The sequence below is a fragment of the Hyposmocoma kahamanoa genome, unplaced genomic scaffold (genome assembly GCF_003589595.1).
Source record: "Hyposmocoma kahamanoa isolate Upper Pololo Valley unplaced genomic scaffold, ASM358959v1 93, whole genome shotgun sequence".
Lineage (NCBI taxonomy): Eukaryota > Metazoa > Arthropoda > Insecta > Lepidoptera > Cosmopterigidae > Hyposmocoma > Hyposmocoma kahamanoa.
In genome coordinates, this window is record NW_020654810.1 from 20,852,189 (window position 1) to 20,876,349 (window position 24,161).

At 34.9% G+C, this 24,161-nt stretch overlaps 1 protein-coding gene across 4 annotated transcripts in view; it reads left to right on the forward strand.

The window, feature by feature from the left end:
• The window catches only part of LOC113237179 (paxillin), a 181,120-nt gene that overhangs the window by 57,515 nt on the left and 99,444 nt on the right, over window positions 1-24,161 (forward strand). For all 4 annotated transcript variants that reach the window (XM_026473499.1, XM_026473497.1, XM_026473498.1 and 1 more), the window contains 2 exons: window positions 909-1,150; window positions 12,217-12,442. In XM_026473499.1, the coding sequence (XP_026329284.1) occupies window positions 909-1,150; window positions 12,217-12,442 (468 nt within the window). Of the gene's footprint in view, window positions 1-908; window positions 1,151-12,216; window positions 12,443-24,161 lie in introns of those variants that run through there.

The window sequence follows — 24,161 nt, forward strand, 5'->3', positions numbered from 1 at the left end:
TACGATGTCTCTATTCTAAAGTGTCCTTCGTGTTGATTGCACGCAATTATTAAAGTAGAATCACTTTGAGTATGATGTCATTTAGTCATCCAGCTATCAGTTTGTTTACACTAATTGCCTAGACATATATAATTACACCTGTTTTAATATTTATAACCATAGAGAACTTTTAAAAATTCGCTTTGGTTATACGAGATCCATGAAATGAATAACTGTAACTTTAAAAAAAAGACCTCAATAAGTTTGTTTATCGGTTTTTTATTGGAATTACAACTATTTGGCAAGTTTTATTGAAATCGGTTAAAGGAAAGTGCGCGAAACCGGAATCAACCCCTAATTTGCCCCTCTTAGAGGTGGAATATTTTCAAATTTGGATGGGACCAATGCTGAGGTACCCTCTTTCTAACAAAAAAATAATAATCGAAATTGCTACATAAATGCCAGAGTAATGGCGTAACATACACACACAATGCAGTCGAATAGAGAATTTCCTCCTTTTTTGAAGTCTGTTGAAAATGTATTTATTTATCCAGCGAAAAAACTACAACTGTACAGTTCTCTATAATTAATTTACCTTCCCGTTGAAACATTAAAATAACCATTTCGATCCTTATACGCCCCACTGCTATGCACTGATCTTTTCTACAGAGACGGCTTAACTCATCGAGGACTACACGAACCTAAATAAACAATTAGGATGTTTTAGTATTTATTTCACTCGCCTCGCTAAACTAGTCTTAAAATGAACATTTAACCAGTTTTTGTACAATTAGATTAAGTGTTCTGTCGATTTTAAAAATATAGCTCTTCTACTACGTTGCCCTAGACTGCTTGACGAAGCCTAGTGCTGATCTTTTTAATACCTACTTTTATACACTGTTATAATTTCCACTATCTCTTAATTCCAGACGCCCTGCTCGCTGATCTACAAAACTCCATCAACCCCGGTGCCAGAGTCGGGAGTCCAGGTCGCACTAGCTCCCCTGGTGGCCGCACAACTTCACCTGGCAGAACCAGTTCTCCACTCGGAAGGGGAGGTTCTCCCGGTCGTCTGAGTTCACAGGGAAGCCTCAGCTCACCCACATCAACAGGCTATGGCTCCATCAATGGCACAAAGAATATCAGCTCTGATTATGCTAAACCTGGATCGGTAAGTAATTTCTTGAATTATGGGAAAGTACCCCTAACATGTCAACCAACATAATCATAGTTATGAGAAAATGGCGTTCGAAGATTTTTTTCGTGGTTGTGGCTAATGGATTTATGTCAACTGTTTTAATATTTTTTTATTATTTGAAGGTTTTAAATCACTTACTTTATGTTTGTAAAACGTAGACGAGACGACTAGCCCCAATTGGGCATTAACATCTCAATTTTCCATTTTTTGTGGGTTTGCTTATCAACATCCAATTTCAGTTACTGCAATAATTTACAATATGCCATCCAATATGCACATAAATAGTATCGATAACTTCCTAAGGCTCAGTAAACTACTACAGGAAAAACGCTAAACGTCCGATGTACCATTAAAATATTTGATAAGTCCGTGACTATAATTTTTTATAATTATGGGACATATTTTTCTACGTAATCCCAACTTCTTCAACCCATCAAAACTGAAAAATAAGTCTCGAAAAAATAAATCAGATAAAAAAGTCAAATAGGTGAATACGGGGGTTCGGCAATAGTTCGTGTCATATTTCGACAAATTTTGATATTCTGATTGCAGATGAGGAACGGAATACTCGAAATTCCGTTTTCTCCCTGATTTTACTAATTTTATTTTCGCGCTAATTTTGAAAAAGTAAAGTCAGTTGCTTAATAAAGAGCTCTAAATTAAGAATTAAAAAGAAATTCCGAAAAATAGTTTTTATTTAACCTTAAAGACATGTATTTTATCAAACCCTCGTATGTATTGTTAAATTTGAATGCGATATTTTCATTATACTAAGTTTTAATCACTTCACATATTATGTACATTTAGACGTACAAGGAGCTTTGGAAGGCTAACTTTCATGCTAAACTACTCAACCTTCTAAAAACCGTCCATGGGTAAAGAAATTTGCCAAAGAATGGACGCACGTCTATTTGCATTTTGTTACCGTTTTACAAACCGTTCACAATTGATTACAAATTACTTTATTGACCTGAATACTTGAATAAGTATACACTTCAATGTCATAAATTAAATACCTAAAATAAAGTCTAGAATATGTAGTACAATAGACATACATTTGTGGTTTTTCCTCTCACCAAATGGGCTCGTGTATATTTGTTTTATTTTTTGCAATCCTTCCGTCCATTCTGCAATTGTAATTGACAGCCAGGGCTGGGTAAACTACATGTTTTAATTTTCTTCTTATAGTATCGATGGCATTACATTATAAATTGCCATCGCGGTGGAAGGGTTTGCCAATGGTGTAAAGTATGCGCCGATTGTCGCCCAGGATGCGCCAGATGTACAGGAAAGAGAAAACGGTGTCTTATAGTCTGTTTTTTTTTGATGACGGAATAAAATGACAGTTCATTGCGCAAAAATATTGCCCGCTTGCGAGCAGCTAGTGATTGCAGTCGATAAATATTGTATCGACTATCGACAGAATATTGGTCACGCTTACAGAATAATTAGCCGAACTTTTTTCATTTGAATCGTCCTCGACCCACTATTCATCCAATCACTGAGCACAAGTTCATTTGAATTCAATTTTTATAAGTTCACACGTAAATACGCTGTATTTAGGACAATGTTTATGTAAAATACAAACAGGAGACATATTTTAAAGTTTTTCATTTAATTCAATGTAGATAATTAATTCCGGCTATTCTTGTTAAAATGTATATGAATAAAAATTGATCTCGATATTAGTAAGCCAACTGTCAAAATAAAAATAAAGAAGGCAGTAACGTAATTAGTAATCATTGGAACGTAATAATCTATCTATTGTAATAATAATCTTCTTTCACAATCTATCGATAAAATTTTCGACAACAACAACATAACTATTTAAAATTTGATGAAAACTGGCTACCTTGCAAATGTAATTTTAGTCCGTCTTCAAAAAAATTATGAGAAAAATCTAACATCACGAGGTTTAAAACTATAGTGAAACAAAAACTTTATACTAAAGGTTATTATACAACTTCTGCGTACTTGGATGACAAAAATCCGTGGTAGTAACCCGTTTAGCTCATGGAGGTAGTCTCGATCTCTGATGTCTCTGATGTACAATATTAAATGTTATTTACAAAGAGCAACCCCTAGAGTTTCTTGCTCATTCTTCTCAGGGGAATCTGCCTTACGAATGAGCGGTAGAGTTTAACCATTGTGACGATTTCAAGTGTAATAATGCTTACCTATGAAATAAAGATTATTTTGAATTTTGAATTTTGAACATTTTTGATAGCGTACGTAAGTTCCGAATACGAACAAACCTATATTTTAGTAGTTAGTTACCTTTACACTGCTACAAAAGTAACATTTATGTTACACACTAAGCTTCAAAAAATAATATAAGTTAATAACCTGTAGCAGGATAAAGTGTAGGTAAGTAAAAGCGTCACATAAAATCAATGCGACTTTTTCAAGCAAATCGCGTATATTTCGTTTGTTTGAAAAAACAAACATACGCGATTTAAATCCGGAAAAATAGTTTCATTCCCTATGTGTACCAACAATCGCGAAAACCTAAGAACTCGATATGGTTACAAGATTGTGAATGTATATCCAAAATCCTAAAAATAAAAAAGGAAGTATACTCAAGAAAATGCAAGCTATACAGTAATTTATTGATTACATGTCATAATCACAATTTCTGAGTAACTTTATTGTCTAATTTTGTGCGTTCGTAAACTACTTAAGATTTACAATAACAAATTTACTAGCAGTTAAATTCAAAAAAGTTACGTATTATCTACGCGAAAAGGTAAACTATTACGAAAAATGTTAGAAATGTAACCATCTGCAATACTGCTGCATTAGTTTCTATTATAAACAACCATTTTGGCGTGTAAAAAATATATTTTGTGTTTCATACACCAATCTTCTGTTGTCTACGTCGCAAAAGTTCTTTTCGCCGGAATGCATGTCCTTGTTACTCTGTAAATTGATTTGATTTATATCTGCAAGCCACGGAAGAAACAATTTATGTGGTCTGTGCTGCAAGCCTTGTCAGGTCTGTTATTTCCACCGCCTACTACTTCACGTTATAAATAATCTTATAATAGCATCCAATCAGTTCCAATTTATACTTAGCTTAGTTTCTATTCTTCATAACAAGTAATTTTGAAAGTTTTAATACCACTCACTGACCGATATTTAAGTATGTGCTCTCTATTGGGCGCAGATCCATAAAGGGCGTTATTATTATATTGGCATTATTGGCGTTGTAGATATCCTTTGCTCGTCGGATTGCAAATAGGATTACGTTTAATACACACACACATAACAGAACAATAATAAAATCCACCAAATAATGCAGTGTTTTTTCAAGAATGAGGCCGGTTACTTTAGTTTTTTATTTTAAGCCTAATTTGAAGACAACAAATTAGTCGACTGTCATTATTTTAATTTATTTGTTCTAATTTCCTGCTAACACTGGTTTGTCGAGTGATTCGAGGTTCAAGTCAAGTCAAACTTTGTTAAATTTAATCAATATTAAACTGTTATAGTTTTAAAATTGTCAGCCGCTATTTTGTTACCTATAAAATCGAAAAAAAATGTATTTTGTTTAGTTTCCATTTTTTTTTTTTCAAAATATATGTTATTGAGTAAGCCTGTACTAATTCCATATTAAAAGGTGTTAATTTAATTGCTGCTTTATGTCTAGTTTTTATTTCGCCTATAAAGGCGAGTATAAACTGGGAAAAACAATTATTTCACAAAAAATTGATCTTGAAATAAATGCAACTGAAATTTCAACGAATGTTATTTCTTATATCTTTTCTACATTAAATTTGATTATAATGACCCTCCCTACCGACCCTTAGGGTGTACGAGACGGGGACTGTAATAACCTGTGTGTGCACAGGAACCTTAAGTTCAGGTTCTGACCCCAGATCAGCCAGTGAGCAAGGGCTGTCACTGACTTCATCCGGTTCTCAAGAGGTTAGTGCCTCGGGTGAGCCGCCCCGATTGCACGCACGTACAGTAGGTACCCTCCTATTTTCCAGATAGGTAGCGGAGCTGTAGGCACGCTCACATCCCGTTGCGTATTGCACAACTAACAGTATTAGCAGGTCAATGTAAATACTTCCTTAGTTATTTATTGATGTACGAAACTGCATCTGTGTTTGTTTATTTATCCTCTTTTAGCGGTGTTATCATCCTGCTATTGTTCAGGTATAATATTTAACCGCAATGTTTGTTATGTGCTGCGCAATAATTGATTCTTACTGACGCATTGTTCAAAAAGAACAGTTTTATTATTGTACATATTGTGTGTTTAGATTTATTAAACGAATTCTCAAATCTGCACAATAGAGTCCATTATTGCTTGAAACCGTTAATATGTCTAAGACGACGTTCGCCTACTCCCGATTACTGAGATTCATTGATTAATCCAAGAGCAAAGATAGTTCCTATTATAAGGCTGATTTTTATAAAACGAACTTTGAATTTGACTTCATAAGCAATAAGAACGAACTAAGCAAGTTCTTCGTATTTCCAAAAAGGAATTTACCTAAATAGAAAACCACCGTGAGACTCAGACATATTAACTAAAATAACGGATAACTCCCGTTGTATATAAGATTCCCTGCTCCTGTGGCAAGAGTTACATAGGAGAGACCGGTCGTAACATATCCACACGACTGACGGAAGACATACATAGTATGAAGAACCGGGATAATCGGGACTCTGCAGTGACGGAACACTCATTGGATTCGGATTCGACGCACTATATTCGTTTTGATAAAGTGTCCGTACTGGCGAGAGAAAAGCATTTCATTGTGCGGAAAGTACGTGAAGCTATCGAGATTGGTTGTCATTCGAATTTCAATCGTGATAGTGGATGTTCGGTACCCCCCGGCTGGAAAACAGTGTTAGGTACTGCGTCGGTGGTTAGTGTAGACGAGACATTAGAAAGTGACGTTGTTAGTGTAGTGTGCAATCCTGCATATGACTTTAATAAAAATGAAGCAAACGAGGGTAGTTTCTCGCCGACGCCGCCTGCGCCCGCTGCCGTACTGAGGGATCGGGCTGCCATGTCTTTGGCGCGCAGTTTCCGTCGAGTCACCGCCGCGGAATCTCATGATTAAGGACTTCGAATTGGTTCGAAATATGTCGAGCAAAAACTCGACTTAAATACGTGAGTTATCCGTTATTTTAGTTAATAAATTTACCTAAGTTTAAGCAAGAAATTAAACTCAGACAAGGTTCATTATAGTTATTAATAACAAAGATCGAAACACAGAAAAAAGTTCATTCGATCCAGCTGGATTCGCACAGTACCCTCAGGCAATCCGTGCCAGATTCTCCGCCAATTAAGCCACGGGACGAACTAGCAGACCTTACGATTGTTTCTATGTGCTTCTTGCAGATCTTAGTTTTTGGTTTTTAACGACTTGAAAAGTGAGAAATTTATTTTTCACTCAAACCTTTACAGCTACCATCTTACTTATTGTCGCTATAATTGTATTTAAAAAAATTTGACAGAATTTTTTAAATCATATATAAGAGATTACATGGTTGCATATTAAACATGCCTACGTGAGGTTGAATATAGAATTGCTTATACATAGGGCGCACTATAAGTTTCCGGAACTGGCCACTTACATAAACAATATTTAAAAAGTAATGACAACATTTAAAAATGGAACTCTTTGGCTTTAGTATACAGTTTGTTTCATCTGTCTGTCACTTGTTGTTACATTGTGGCGTCATTTTAGAAATTGGTTGTCTACATCACCATGGATTTAACTCGTGAAAATTTTCCTAGTATGATTTTCTACGACTTCAAGTGTAATTTAACAGATCAGTGGAGCTTCGCTCAGCTTCAAACTCCTTTTGGCGATGAAGCACTATGCAAAAACGACTATTTATATCTGGTTTGCAGAATTCAAACGCGGTCGTGTGAATCTCAGTGACGAATTTCGTGATGGTCGCCCGTCCACTGCTGTGAACAACAAAGACATCGATGCTGTGCGCCGTATGATCAAAACAGACAAGCATGTGACATACCATTAGATTCGGGCATCTTTAGGCATAGGCATAAGTCTAATACAATCAATACTACACAAACATTTGGGTGTGAAAAAACTGTGACAAATGAATTTTTGAAGGTGAACAACGTTGATCTTATGAGCCATCCTGCGTACAGTCCCAACCTGGCACCTTGTGACTTTTATTTATTTCCAAAAATTAAGAACCAGTTACGCGTTCAACGATTTTAATCACCTGAAGAGGCTGTCGAAGAGTATGAAATATATGTTTCAGAGATTGTCACGGAGGAGTAGCATAATTTTTTTCAAAATTGGTTCATTCGTATGAAAAGGTGCATTAACGCTAATGGAGAATATTTTGAGAAACAATAAAGTTATTTCTGACCATTTATAGTATTTTTTTCTTATTCAACCGGAAACTTATAGTGCACCTCACGCAATTACTTTGTTATCAGCACTAGTACCATAAACAGATTCTTATGAGCTCGAAATAAGGTTGAAAATACAGAAATTCACGAGACCAATTTTACATAAAAACCATATCTAAATGTGTGATGAATCTTGCTTCTTTGAAATTACTTAACCGATAAAGAGTCACTGAACGTGACAAATCTGTAATTGATTCCATTAAAGTTAGAAGGTATAATTAATCATATGACATATTAAAACGAATCAGAGTGACTTCTAACTTTAAAAATAGGTAATTTACACAAGGCGTCATAACTGACATCTTCAAGATTAGCGTATACTATCTTTGTTTATATTTTCGTAGTTTTTTGGGAAACATGCAAGGTAAAAAAAATTTAGGTACGAAATAATATCTAGTTCTTAGGTTTTGGGATTGTTACACATAGGAAAAATTTCCTATACGAAATAATACTTTTTTTCTAAATACCTTATGACCGTGTATAGAATCTATAGCGCTTTTGAATGAGATAATTTAGTTTATAAGGTACACTGGGCGTTTAAATGATCATAGAAATAATATTATTTTCTGGGTCTGAATCGCTCCACATATTATCTACATTTTGATGTACACGTGGCCGTAGGAGTACATAGTTTTCTATAATAAATGACATTTTGTCTTATTTGTCATATAGCATATGACAGAAGCCACGTATTTTATTTTTTAATTTATTTTGGTGAATTTTCCAAAAATTACTTTTCGAAATACTTTGTTATTGAATGCACAGAATGTAGATTAAATGAAATTTAAAAAAAAAATTAAATGGTAAACAAATACAGAGGAAATTCTGAGAATATTTAGTAATTGTTCTCAGAATTTCTTCAGTATTTGTCAGTGTACGCATTGCATTCCAGTTAATTTGACATGCAAGCTAATGAAGCGCAAAGCTAAAGACAACCCGGTTGAATTGATATCCTGTCTTTCCGACTCAGTGTTGCCGAATAAACTACGATTTTCTACAAATTATCTATCAAAATTTTGAATGTATCCGATTAAATTACTTTTTCTACTAATAATCTATCGAACCCGAATAGTGTTGCCGATTAAACTGCTTTTTCCACTAATTATCTCTTAAACTTTTGCCAGTGTTGTCGCTTAGACCTCTCACTGTTTGTGTTAATTATTTATCAAACCTTGACCAGTGCTGCCATTGAAACTACTGTTACTACTCTATGTCTTTGTGTAAAGAAACACCCTGAACAGGAAAGATGAATATACATAAATGCCACCGGTGGCTTTGCCATATGCGTTAAGCCGTCTGACTGACGTAATATCAGTTATAACATGACCATGTAGAATTTATTCAGAGCGGGGTACTGCAGCTCTTTAGTACGCCTTAAAAGGCGATTGCTAAGACAAGTAGAATTATTCACTAAAAACCTTTACCACACACTATAAACGCGATCTTTTAAATAATAGGATGGTGTAAACCGGGCATAACTTGTTAAGGTGTTACATCATGTCAAATTATTCCAGTAATGTACATAATTATTTCAATCTATCATAAATAACACTTACGTACAATTTACTTAAAATTTTGTTAGGGAAATAATGTGCCGAAGAAAACTGTCATTTTTTTAATAAATAAATAAATAACGCACACACTCAACATAGCCCCGCACTAGGGAAACCCTGTGTCGCGGGTGCCATGGACACACACATAGACAACCACAAATTACACCCAAACTCACGAGAGAAATAATTGTAGGCCATACAACTATTTCTCCCGGCCCGGGAATCGAACCTGGGACCTCTGCGTGGCACTCCGGCCTGGTAACCGTTCGGCCACGGAGGCAGTTTACTTTGAGTTTGTATGGATTAGTTATGTATGTGATGAAGAAATCATAATATCTATACATATATAATAACCAACCTGATCTCAAAGTCGGGAACTCCCTGTAGTACGAGTACCAGATAAAATTAACTCCGAGGGCAATAACAATTACCCAGACCAGAACCAATGTTCAAGCAGTAAAGTGTGCATTGCTGCGTTTCGGTTTTGAAAAGTAAGGGTGCTAAGGAAATAACAGGCACATGGCACTTGTCAACTTATGTCTCCAAGTGACAGGCGGAGCGCAGTGTCCGTCGGATATTTGAGATTTAAAGCTATGAGTGACAGGCGTGCGTGTCGCCTAACACCAGGCACACGACTTTTTCATCTCGTCACTTGATATCATAAACAAGTCTCAAATCGGTTCTACCTCCTCATTGCTAACGCGCCTTGTTGTTTTGCCTTGTTGATTTAATTACAACTTTCGGTCAAATATAATTGATCGAACATTACAACCAATCGTTAGTGTTTGTTTTCATAGTTCGCGTTCTCCTCAATACCATACCATACGTCGAGTTGCGGAAACTAGCCCGTTGCACCAATACCAATACCAATATACCATACGCATCAGCATTTTCATTCACAATAATGTGAAACTAACAGCAAGCAATATTCGCGAGCGTTATTTATTTATTCGTCACCATCTTTTCAATGATCTTTTTTTATTGCCTGGTATGATTGCGCACATATTGCGCATAATATATATCGACTCATCCGAAGAACAGAGTCCGATGTTATTATATAGCGAAAAGAGAATAAGGACGTTACGAGAATAATTTCGTTATTCAAACTAAGGCCTGTGTAAAGCTATTTTGAGAATTTATATACCTTATTTCGTTTCGGAAATATAAAATCGAACAACAGTCCATCTGACATCCACAGCGAAGAAGGAAGGAACGAAGTGTACTATGTCCCGAGAACAAGTAGTCTTGCACATAGATCTTTGTTCTACGGATGAGTCGATATATTAATATTGCAGTTATGTACATACAAATTTTATATACGTAAATGGTAACCAAACATACTTATGACTTTCCAATATACGCAATGTTCTCTGTGTTTAACTTTCCGATGACTGGACCAAGGATACTTGTTAAAGTAACTCGCAATTTCGGATACCGTTGCAATTCCATAAATTTTTAACGTGCTCATTCATCGTTTAGTTATTATCAGATATGATATATTATCATAGAAAAGTTGTGTCGAAACATTCTTCATGCTATAGTTAATAACTCAGTTAAAGAAGTATTATGTTTTATTTCGTCTATTATAATGAAACTCAATTTTCAATTGTAGCAACAGCGCCATCTAGTTCTTAAGATGAAATGTTTTTGGATGTGTACGCATTGAAGCGTATGAAAATACTTTTTGGAAAACGTCCAAGTTATTGTGATTTTCACATAGGTGTCGCTATAGTTCTCGTAAAGAACTCAGAATTTCAACATTCGTACAAAGTATTAGCGTATTCTACTTGTTATTTTAATGTTAGCAATCAATATTTTCCGACTTTCAATTGCGTGAATGCGTTTGATAATTGTGTATATAATTGTTTTGTTAATTTTTATAGCGATTTACAAGAGTTACACATTAGCTTGACTCTTTCATAGTATGAATGGATCCTTAAATAATGTTACATCACTAATTCAACTATTTCTATAAACATATTAAAATGTATGTATACAGTTTATTGTAGATGTAAATTCTCGTTTACAGTACGCCAAACAACACATAAACGTTCTAAAATTTTGATCTGTAAGCCTTTGAAGCGCACATTATATTATATCACTCGAAAATAAACAGTTTTAAGTCGTGTCAACTTATTTGTTCGTTTATATAATAAACATAGAATGCCCCACCTGCTGGAAATAGAGGTACATCACTGATAATAATATAATTAATTTAATTGGTATTAGCCTTGAGATTACAGCAATTTAAACAAATAATTAAATGATTCACACAATTTTGCTAATTATCTACTCTGAAACTAGGGAATTCAATACATTTAGAAATTATTTAAAAAAAATTCCGCGGCAATACAATCTGTTCTAGAATTTAAGTACTAACCTAATTATAAGTTTCATTGTTGCTAACACTTATGGATCCTAGTTATCTGAATAAATAAATTTGAATTTGAAAAAAAAAAATTAAAAAAAATACGCAGAACATAACCAATTAGAAACTGCAGTTCATACAACTTGTAGTCGTACGCAGTGTAACCCCATGTTAGTGTCGAACACCCGCTTGATAAGTGCAAATTCAAATATATTTATTCAACAACATAGGTTACAGTAGATACATTGCATTACATGGTGATATATAAATTTATGGTGACCTGAAATTGGAGGGTAAAATTTATGCTGCGTCTTAAGGCTTACGAACTAATTAAGTAAATCAGTAGAAGGAACTGAAGAATTAAATACAATTTCTAAAGTTCTTAGCTAATGTTAGTATGTGTGACACCACTAATTATATTCATTACGTCGTCGTCAATATACAGATAATAAAAAAAAAATATTTTGATTACAATAATAATTAAAATATCAAATTACTTATTAGGATTCAAATATTCATCTATAGAGTAAAATGTTTCATTGACAAGGTTTAATAAATTTTTTTATAAAATCCCTGTGTTTGCTTGATGTATTGATTTTTTATGAGAAATTTGTCACTTGTTCTATAAATAAGTAACCACGTATTTTATATTTCCTGTATAAAATGTGTGTTTGGACAAATAAACAATCCTTTCGCTTTCTTGTTGCAGCCCACATATCTGAACACCAGCAACCTCAACGAGAAGATCGTCCCTGTGAAATACACTGGCAACCAATCAGGATACTCTCCGGGCTACAACACTGGCCAATCAGCTGGCTATGGCAGGACCACCGGTGGAACCGGGCGAGGCAACCTGTCCGAACTGGACACCTTACTGGATGATCTGAGCCACGCGCGTTACGGGAACTACACTGACAAATATCTGGACAGAACTGGTGAGTTTTGACCTAAATTATATTCAGTCATAGTAGCCTGATAGTTTGACCTGCCGCCTCTCAAGCAGAGGGTTGAAGGAACGAATTTATGTGCGAAATTTAATTTAGGGAAACCTGGGGAAAACGTGGGGAAACCTGCACGCGTGTGCAAAACAATTGCCTGATTGGGAACGTCACACATCATTATATTTAATCTGAACCTGCCTAAAACCATTTTCACAATTATTTTTGAGGCATGTGAGATTAAACTACTAGTTCTATGCTCTTCGCATTTACAGGTGTTATGTTTCTCTGGTAAGGCTATTGTTCTTTATAGGCTATAGGAGCAGGGGAACTATAAATATTACCTATTATTTTATTACTATATTTATTACTGACGACCTATGTAGTCGAGTGGCTTGCACACCGGTTATAGTGTCGTCAACCGGGCCAAAGTAGAAATTACTAACTTTTCTATATGATCTCGGGTCTGTGTGTTTGTGGTATCGTCGTTGTTTCCGATTTCCATAACACAAGTGCTTTAGTTACTGACTTTGGGGTCAGAGCAACGTATGTGATGTTGTCTATTATTATTATTATATCAATAAATATTATTTAACGACCTCTGCAGTTCATCTGTTAGTATTATGGGCGCTTGACACAAAAATGTTACGGGTTCGATCCTCATAGAGACCTCTTTTACTTAAGAGCGGTTCGCATTGCTTACATTTTTTTTTATGAGACCAAATGACGGGACGAACAAATCGTGCGCCTGGTGGTAAGCGACACCCATGTGCATAGCGATTGCAGTGCCATTCAGAGCTTTAAATCGCAAAGATCTTATGGACATTGCCACTGCACCCGTCACCCTGAGACATAAGTTGACAAGTCCCATGTGCCTGTAATTTCACTAGCAACCTTACCCTTCAAAAACCGAAACGCAGTAATGCTAACATTACTGCTTAGCGGCAGAATTAGGTAAGGTGGCAGTACTTCCCTGTACGAACGCTTTCTGAGCTCTACTGTTACTAAATTATAAGTGTGTTAGCGTAGATTCTACAACCTTGGTAGTTCAGCGATTATCACTATGGGTTCTAGATGAGGAAGTGGGACTTGTTTGGACGGCGAATTCTACCCAGAATATCTGGACAATCAATTTACAGTACCCAGTGGTCGTAGTTAATTTCGTTGCTCTGCTACTCCAGTTAGATATGAGCACCGTGTAGGCGAGTCGCGCGCCGCGCCGCCGCCGCATTTCCCCCCGCACCGCCGGCGCCGTCAAATGCAATCGGCTTCGGCGCGCTGTTCAGTGTGGCCAACGTAGGCGATTTATCGCCATTTAGGCTACTCAGAACGAAAATCAGCGACGAAAAAATCTGAAAGGCGACTGGTCGCCTATTAGGCTACTTTCGGTTTACAATCTTAAAAATAAAAAAATGAGCGTACATTAAAGAAAAGATAAATTCTCCACGAAAATATAAAAAGTCTGTGACATTAAAAAAGAAAAATTGTTAATGGTTTCAGCCGGAATTTCCCGCGAAATCTAATAGATTAAGTTTTATTATACGTTTCAAAACAAAGTTTCTTGCAACTCCTCTTTAGCAATCTATCTGAACGTTGCTTGTTGTGCTAATAAGTTGACTGGTTTGACTTTAGTAAAAGAAAATATTGAGGGCCTAGCAGTTTTCTTCAATACTTTGTGTATAGGTTCATCGCCTAAAGCAGATAAAAATAAATTAATAAATGATAACATATACTAGTAGAATAATGATAGCTTTACACGTATTAATGATAGCAGTGCCAGAAATGAAAAGGAACACATGTTATTTGTTTTGCAAAATTTCAGCCTGACCTGTCGTCAGGTTCAAATTGAGACGCACATAACCTCAACGAATTAGTAGCTTTAAAATTTTTCATTCGAAGATCTTTTTTTCACGGCTTTCTTCCTTTTGGTTCTTTGGGGAATAAATGTATTCCCGTATTTTTGCAATCAACTGTTGCACAGAGGATCATAATAGAGAATTATTTCTTAAAGACTGTTTGTTTACAAAAACGCTAACAAATTATAGCTATAACTGTCAAAACCGAACGCCCTACAGTGGTGACATCTGGAGGGAGCAATAGGCAGTTATTTACCCCATTCTGTCAATTTATTTACTTTTGTTTGGTTCTACTTAGGTTTCATTTTAATAAATTATTGATTTAAAGTAAATTTTATTTTATTTATTGCTGTTTTTCATTTGGTGTTTAGGCTACTTTAGGCTACCACAGCTAAAATTCGGCTACATTGGGCTACTAAGGTTATGAAAAATGGCGACATTGGACCCAGCGTTGTTGGCAACACTGGCGCTGTTCAGTTCAGTTCTATCAGGCGCTCCGATGGCGTCGCCATTTTCACTACGCATACACAATACGAAAGCGTGCGCGTGCGTACGATCGGAGCACCTGATCGAACTGATAAAAAATTGATTACTATAGAAAATATGTTATTTAATTTTTTTTCTTTGAAAAACTATTTGTACAACAGTTTATGTAAAAACAAACGCCGTTATACAAATGCGTTTCATGGTTTCACCGCTAAGCAAGTCTACTATTTGATGTTACTGGTTAAATACCCAGCGACCTCTTCAATTCCATAATTAACACGGAAGAAAAAACACTGCCGGCGCTATGCAACGCGAGTGCGCCGCGAAATTGTGCGAATGTCTGTGTCCCTAGTCCCTACGGCGTGCATACACGCTACGTTTGCACGGATTCACTATATTTGTCTCATTAATCATTATATTGTGACATTAGGCCGAACTCTAACAACGTAAAACAAACAAAAAACAGACCAACAATCTATTTGTACCTTAACCCATGTATGCCCATATAAAGTAGATGTATGCTTCAAGTGCGTTATTTATGTTGAAATTGTATATTCATTCTAATAAAATTACATCAGTCTAGGCAATGACACTCACTCACTACTCTAACGGTATGTAGCAATTTTGTTTCTGATTGAGAGTAGGTAAATCGGACGTCAACGCTTACGAATATGTGAATCTTATTGCTGCAAAATTAACAAATACTTGATTTGATAAGTAAATAAGAATGTTGCAATAGTGTTTTCACCGTAGTAATATGGACTTCGTGAATTTGACCATGTCTCCCAATTTCGCGCACAACTTAAATGGTTGCCCATCCATCGGCGTAGAGATCTTCATATCCTTTCACTTCTCTACTCGATTCTATTCTATCCCTTTACGCTTTCTTATCTTAAAGATCGCTTTACTTTCCACTCTTCTACACTCTGCCGTCCCCTTCGCTCCTCTGATATTCTCATACTAAACTTGCCCTCTCATACCTCTAACTTTTATTCCAACTCTTACCATTTCTGCAATCAGAATTCTCTCCCTGAATCGATTCGACGATCCCCCTTTTTTTACTTGGTTTAATACATGATCACTATGAAAATGTGATTTCTCAGTGTTTGCAAGGATTAAGTGACACTTTATACGTACTTTTCCGTGCTTAGCAAAAAGTGTTAACCTCACTTGACACATAAAGTAATAATTTTGTTGGTATATCGAATTTTGTATAAACCATTTTCATTTAATTACTAATAATATATTTGTTAACTTAAAAAAATAATAAACTGATCGTAATGCTTACTTCATTACACATCTTTTGATATATAATTGTCCTGTAAACTTCATTAATTATATGAGTAATTACAAATAGTGGCCAAAACTCTTTAATGCTCAATATCTCGAAACTGTCGTTTTGTGGGTTAACTCATTTACGCAGAACAGGGCCCATTTTATATGTAGTGTTGCTGAAACTTGTATGCGTAATTATATCAAACAGAATCCGGGTGGCAACTCAGAGAAAGAATTAAACGTTCGGGTAATGACCAAACTCATTGACAGGTCTCTCTTTCCTACAGTGGAAGATATTGTGGAAGGCCTATTGTTGTGCGATATTTAAGAATTAAATTTTTCTACAGAGACTCTGCTATGAGGATGTTGAACAAATTCTGAAAGTAGACAAATAGACAGACAAACACACACACACACGCACACTCCCACACACGCAAGCACGCACGCATGCACACGCGCACGCGCACGCTCACTCGCTCACTCACAAGCACGCACGAGTAATTTAATTGCTTTATAATTAACGTTATTTAATTTCCTATTGTTTACTAGGTAATATAAATTAGATTTTAGAAATATTCTCGTCTCTGTTAAATTTTCGCATATCAACAATACAACAATAATATATATGTATATATATAATAATAAACAATACATATATTGTATACTTCGTTTCAATCCATTTTGAAAAAAATGTAAACTAACAAAGCACTGACCCGACCATAGACAGTTTAGTGATGGCCACTTGTAATGCCAAATACAAATCGATTAATTAATTGAATGAATGAATTTGTTAAATTGAGTCTTCATGGTGGTTTTCCTTACATAGCCTGTATATTTAAAATTTCCGAAATCTTAATTTTAAATCCTTCTTCAAGTCCTTACACTTAGATTCTCATTCGATTGCGATACAAATATTCGATTTACTAATCGATTACAAAAACTTGAATTAAATGAACCGAATGTTTTTTCTCGTACACTAAGCAACCATAGACAAGTCATGGATGTATAAATGAAAAATAACCTCACTTTTGGACTACCATTTTTCTAATACGATTTTACGATACTATTGAAATGAATTGTTGGAAAATGTGATTAGATTTCAAGTCGAAATATACGTGAAAGTGTTAATTATTCGATTCATTGAGTGATTGCTTTAGAATTTCAACCAAACAGTTTTGTTTGCTATTTGCTCGGAATGGATTGGAACATACCTTACGTCCTTTCTAGAATTGATTACTTACGAGACAGGCTTTGCCTAGTGTAGGAGCCAGTGTAACCGGTTTAGATAAAGTTTAAAAGTACATGTCTTAAACATACGTATTCCATAATGTGTAATATAATGTATTCTCACTCTATTACTGTTATCAGTAATTGAACTTTATTTGTTTTTATGTACAAATAAGTTACTTACTTACTTATTATTAATATTATATTTCATTTTATGATTATCGATAATGTTATTACAATTATTTAATTAATTTTATTTATTTCAAAAATTAAAATTAAATGGAATTGTTAGATTCACCTAAATCAAAATCACTGATATTAATTCTATATCGATACATAAATACAAAACAGCTTAAACTATTTGGAAACCTTTTAAAAAAATCTGTCTTGAGATTGGAAATGCATAGAGAGGTCTCTGATTTAAATTATTTTTCGTAATATGTGAGCATTTATAAATATATATTACCTATCATTTCGGATATTCCCATGTGACAATGAATATTGATCTATTTTAATTAAACATTTTAATCATACTTTGATTACAGTAAACTATACAAATTACAAACATAACAAAAAAAAACCAGTTTCAACATTCAAGCCATACATTTGCATGTCGATATTGACTTATCGATGATTATGGTACAACACTAAAGAAATCCGTCATTTGTGGTGGACATTTTTTGTTTAGGTAGGTACGTTTATACCGTAGATAGGGTAGCTCCTTTCCTTTGTTTTTTTCCAAGCAAATTGAACACAGTTGGCATATAGGACGACGTTATGTATTGTCGATTCCTGTGTTTGTCACAAACCAATGTAATGTTACCGTTTTTGACTTACGATGGCACGCAGTAGTTAAACAAGAACATGTTTATGTTTCCAACATCGAAATGTATCATATAGAATATAACATCTGATTTATATATGTCAATATAACATATCCCATGGTTTCCATAGTAAACTCCATAGAATACCATTTTTAACCGACTTCAAAAAAAGGAGGAGGTCTCAATTCGACTGTATTTTTTTTTCGTATGTTACGATAACTCGGCATTTGTGAATCGATTTTGATGATTCTTTTTGGTTGGAAAGAGGGTGGTACCTCCATAGTGGTCCCATTTAAATATGAAGAAAGTCTTCCAGCTCTAAGGGTGGCTGCTAACGCATGAAGATTTATTTTTATAAATAGCACCAAAATTTTATAATATATATTTTAATGGTTGATTTTGCTACGCTCCAATTTAAGTGTTTACCACAAAAGTTCGAAGAATTACATGTATATGCCAAGTTTAATTGAAATCGGTTACCGGAAAGTGCGCGAAACCGAATCATCCCCTAGTTTTCTACCCTCAGAGGTGGAATATTTTCTTCAAATTTAAATGGGACCAATGGTGAAAAGTACCATCTTTCCAGCAGAAAAAGAATCATCAAAATCGGATCACAAATGCCTGAAAGGAATTAGCGATACATAAAAAAATACAGTTGAATTTAGAATCTCCCTATTTTAAAGTCGGTTAAAAATGGTAATCGAAAAGTGAGTTTTTTTCAATATAGGTGTATGAATAGTCTATGGTTGCATAGCGCTGTACGGAAATAAACATTCTGCTCATTCAATTAAAGTGTTTGTAATCGATTAGTAAATCGCAATCGAACGAGTATCTGAATGTAAAGATTTGAAGGAGGATTTAAATTTAGATTTGGAAAATTTTAAATATGCTTTTATAGGTTATGTAAGAAAAACTGCTGGTACTTAGTTGGTAGTACAAATTATTGGCTGTCACTAAACCGTCTATGATCGGGTCAGTGACTGTTTGTTTACATTTTGTATGGAATGAATTGACACAAAGTATGGTTAGATACTTCATTTTATGATATATCTATCTAAATGTTCATAAATATATGATGTTCAGGAATACATCTCTTTGAGAAAATTAAGTTGTCTAAAGTATTTACTAGCATAATATTTATAAATGTATCTTTTGAATGTAATCCTCGCATAGTTCGACAATAGTATCAATAATTTTTTTTACGTATACTTTAGTTAGTAATTGAAGAGTATTATTTACTTTATACTAAAATAATTGAAGATAATGATGAAGTGATTAATACCTAAACAAATAATAATTTTATTTCATTTATTTTCTACTGGACTGTTCAATGATTATGATGCTCAATCGGAAGCACAGGAAAAAAATTTTTCGCTCCTTCAGAATAACTCTATATAAACTACAGCTCAAGACGTGAAGAGCTAATCAGAAGCCTGAAATATTAAGCTTGTTGCGACACAGGAGAGGAACTACGAATCTACCAAGACCTTTTAGGCCAAACTCTACTCAAATAAAACAAACAAAAACATGCCAAGAAATTATTTTACCTTAATTAACTTTCGCTCGCAGGTTGGCAGCGAGGAAGCTTAGTATTAAGTTACATTACATAGTTATATGCTTCATGAACGAACATACAGAATTTGATATTACATTCGTGTAAGCGAGTCACTACATTAATTTAAGGCGGAATAGGCTTGAGCCGGCAAAAAAGCTTTGTGTCCATGCAATAAGAGCGAAAAAGACTGCGTGTAAATGAGCCGAGCGGAAAAACTGTGTCCCATAGATGTTCTTAAACGTACGCTGTGTCAGCTCTACTCATCATACACGACATTTTAGCGAGCAGCTCGTCGTCTAAACAAATAGCCAAACCTTGTGATTAAGCCAGAGACAGAAGACAATACTAGAATAAAGGCCATCACGAGATAGATATACACTTCATTTCCCAGAGATCCAGCGTCTGCACCTCTGCTTATGCTTGAATTAGACGAATCTGGTCGATGCCTGGGTCTATACCGACGGGGATACCACCTCCGGTCAGGGTTCGGATGTGGGTACGGACGTGGGTTCGGACGTGGGTTCGGACGTGGGTTCGGACGTGGACCACGTCCACTTCCACGTCCACGTCCCTTCCTTTTAAAAACCATATTTCCTTCTCCTGGACTTGTGTCAATGGCAAATTTAAAGGAATTCACTCCACGGTCTGATAGGTTTGCTATGTATTCGATATTGTTAGTGTTTAGTGCCATCACAAAACGTATGTTTCAATCTGATGATAGTAAATTGTGTGATAAAACTTTTTGTCCTCCGATACAGGCTAAGGCGTTTTCAATCTGATGAATAATTCTTTTCTATTTCCGTAATGTCGGCCACAAGGCTTGGGCCAGTGTCAGTTTTGATTAATGTATTGCTCGAAAACTATTTTTGTTCATTTGAAATTAACAGGCTATGGTCAAAATCATACTGCCTCGTTTTTAGTCAGTTATTTTATACGCTTTCCGCTCGTCTTTTGAGCTTTTGATTTTTTTTATAAGCTTAGAGCATATAGGACTGAAGCTTAGAGGATGGTTGGTTTCCGTAGTCTAAGGACTGGAGGCGTCATCGATAGGCAATCGAGGGAACAGTCAAGGTACAAGCAAAAAACATCCATCACACAATACACACTACTTCCGAATCGATGTTTTTTCATTTCCATTATCGAATTCACCGCGTCAAGTACTCCACGAAACATGTCGTCTTGCGCTATACAAACTTGCAAAAAAAATATCTGCTGCATATAATCTAGGCAAGGGTGGAATTACATTCCATACATAAGCCTATTTTTTACATTAATTGCAAATTTTCTGTTTTAAGCATTGACCTACCAACAAATGGACGTCGGGTCTAATACAAAAGTCACGAAATAATTTAAAGGGCCCAAAAACACCATATTCAGCTTCTACTGGATGCATAACAAAATGCACCATATTTCGCTTCGACTGAAAATTACTTGAACACAAAAGTCATGGAGCAGCCTTTATTGTAAATATCAATTAATGTTTATGTATATTATTATGTCGAATTTTGTACAAATTCACTGCAAAAAATAATAAAGAGTTGGGCAGATACATACATACAAATATTACGAATGTGAGAATAAGCGTGTACTGTAAGAAATGTACCGATATTCCAACTAAACGTAAACTCAAATATCCGTAATTCCGAAAACCGATTTATAATAAAACCATTACGCTTTCAAGTATATTTGATGCTTCCCACAAAGCCAAAATTAGCTTTTGTTTTGTAATATTCCTAAAAAATGCATTTGGCATTATGAAAATTCGAGCTAACGTTATTTCGGGCTCTGACTTCTGATAGGTAATTCCAAGCCGTAACACGAGTACAACAATATTTTGTTAGTTATTGCCTTAGACTATGGAAACTAAAGAACATGTTATGTTGTCATATATAAATCAGACGTTATATGTATATGATGCATTTCGACGGTGAAAACATAAACATGTTATTGTCTTTGTTTAACTATTTCGTGCCGTCTTAAGCCAAAAGAGATATAATTACATGGGGTCTGTGTCAAATACGGGAATCTAAAATACGTAACGTCATCTTAAATGCCAACTGTCCTCATTTTACCATTTTTGGAGTACACTGACATCTGTATCCGGTTGTCAAATGTCAAAAACAATGTTTGGCCAAATGTTTTAGTGAATTATTGGCTTGAAATGGACAAACATATTGACAGTGAGAACAATTAAGTATTGATAAAAATGCGTCGCTGCAGCATTAAGGAGTGCGGCAGTAGAAAAAGCGGAAATCAACCGAATGTTACATTACACCGTCTTATGTTATTTTTCTGCCTATAAATGATACAGTAGCCGAAATATCTCATGTAATAAGACTCATTTAAGTTGTTTATTCATAAGACTTACCAAATTTTGCTTTGGTTACTTTAGATTGCCTGTTTGTTAGTATATTTTGATGATTGTTGATAACGATTATTTTGAGATACTGTTGTTCTTGTAAACAGACATATTATCGATATTCTGTTATTGAAACAATTCACTTCGAGGTTTTTATTATTTCATTATTATTATTTTTAAAGTTTACCTGCAAATGAAAAACGAAAGAAAGAATGGTTGGAAATTGTAGGACTGCCGAACATAAACATTGGATCAAATACAATCTTTGTTCGTTCGCTCCATTTTGAAGAGTCAAATTTTAATAGAAAGTTGAATGTAACTAGATTACATGATAATGCAATTCCATCGTTACATTTATTGGTAAATTACTTTATATTTAATTTTGATTAAAATGGCTCATTACTTGCCTAGTAATAATAGCCCAATATTAATCATACTTTGATTACAGTAAACTACACAAATTTGCAAACATAAATCACAGTAACAACAGTTTCAACATTCAAGCCATACATTTGCATGTCGATATTGACTTATCTATGATTATGGTACAAAACTAAATCCGCCTTTTGTGGTGGACATTTTTGGTTTAGGTAGGGATGTTTATTCCGTAGTTAAGGCAGCCCCTTTCCTTTATTTTTTCCATCCTCTAAGGGTACATGATACGGTTGTCAAAGGGAAGTACATCAAATGTCAAAACAAATGTTTTCCAAGTGTTTTATTGAATTATTCGCATGTATTGTAATAAAATGGACATATTGACATTGAAATATTGACAGTGAGAACAATTAAGTATTAATAAAAATTCGTCGCTTCAGCATTACGGGATGTGGCATTAGAAAAAGCGAAAATCGACCGAATGTAACATTGTAGAGGCACGTGTTATTTTTCTGTCTATGAATCACAGAAAAGCCCAAATATCGCCTATAATTAGACATATTTAAGTAGTTTAATCATAAATCTTGCCAAATTTTGCTTTGGTTTCTTCAGTTTGTCTGTTTGTTCGTATATTTTGTTGATTGTTGTTACCGATTATTTTGAGATAGTGTTTGTTCTTCGAAGCGTACATATTATCGATATTCTGTTATTAAAATAATTCACTACGCGGTTTTTGCTATTTTATTATTATTATTTTTACTATTTCAAATTTACCTACACATCAAAAAAGAAAAAAGAATGGTTGGAAATCAGAAGTGCCGAATATAAACATTGAATCAAAGACCTTCTTCATTTATTCGCTTCATTTTGAAGAGTCAAATTTTAATATAACTTTGAATGTAACTAGATTACATGATAATGCAATTGCATCATTACGTTTATAGGTAAATAATTTTATACTTAATTTAGATTAAACAATAGTAATTTACTAGGCATTCTCAGTTCCTGAAAACAAAATTATCCACTCGTTTCTGATTTTCTCCCACAACTACTAAACAACAACTCTAACTACTAAAAATTCTTATTTTCTAAAGTCAGCAATACAATAACAATGTTGGTCCAACAATGCCGGGTGAAGGTCAATACCAACGTATGGACAGCCTATTTTGCCTTGCCATCGTTCGGTATTACTCGCCTAGTTGCTGCGTAACTCAAGCAAAATATTCAAAAGTAAGCCAAATGGTGTAAAGACAAGGAGATTCAGATTAAAATGGATATTTTAGCGATTCAGCATGCGGCCAAAAACTTCAATAAATTTTGGAAAGAACCAATAAGTTGAATCCGAAGCGGAGTGTCCTGTGAGTGTAGAGGACCTTAGTGATCCTGTCCTGATTGCGAACCAGTTTAGGAAACATTTTAGAGTGTGCTCACCATTAGATCCTGCAAAGGTTACAACGGAGTTGAGTGGGTTAAGCATTGAAGAACCTATTAGGCGCGTCAGCTAAGGAAGTTAGTAGCGAGGTGAGGGACATGAAGCGTGGAAAATCCCCCGGCCATGACGCGCTCAGCGTAGAGCACTTACAGCACACGGGCGTTCACCTATCGAGGGTGCTCGCCATGTTTTACTCCTTTTGGCCACTCATATCTACCAGAGGACATGATGAAGACCGTTGTTGTTCCAATAGTTAAGATCAGGACTGGGGATTTGTCTTGCTTAAGCAATTATAGGCCAATATCACTCGCAATTATAATAGCCAAG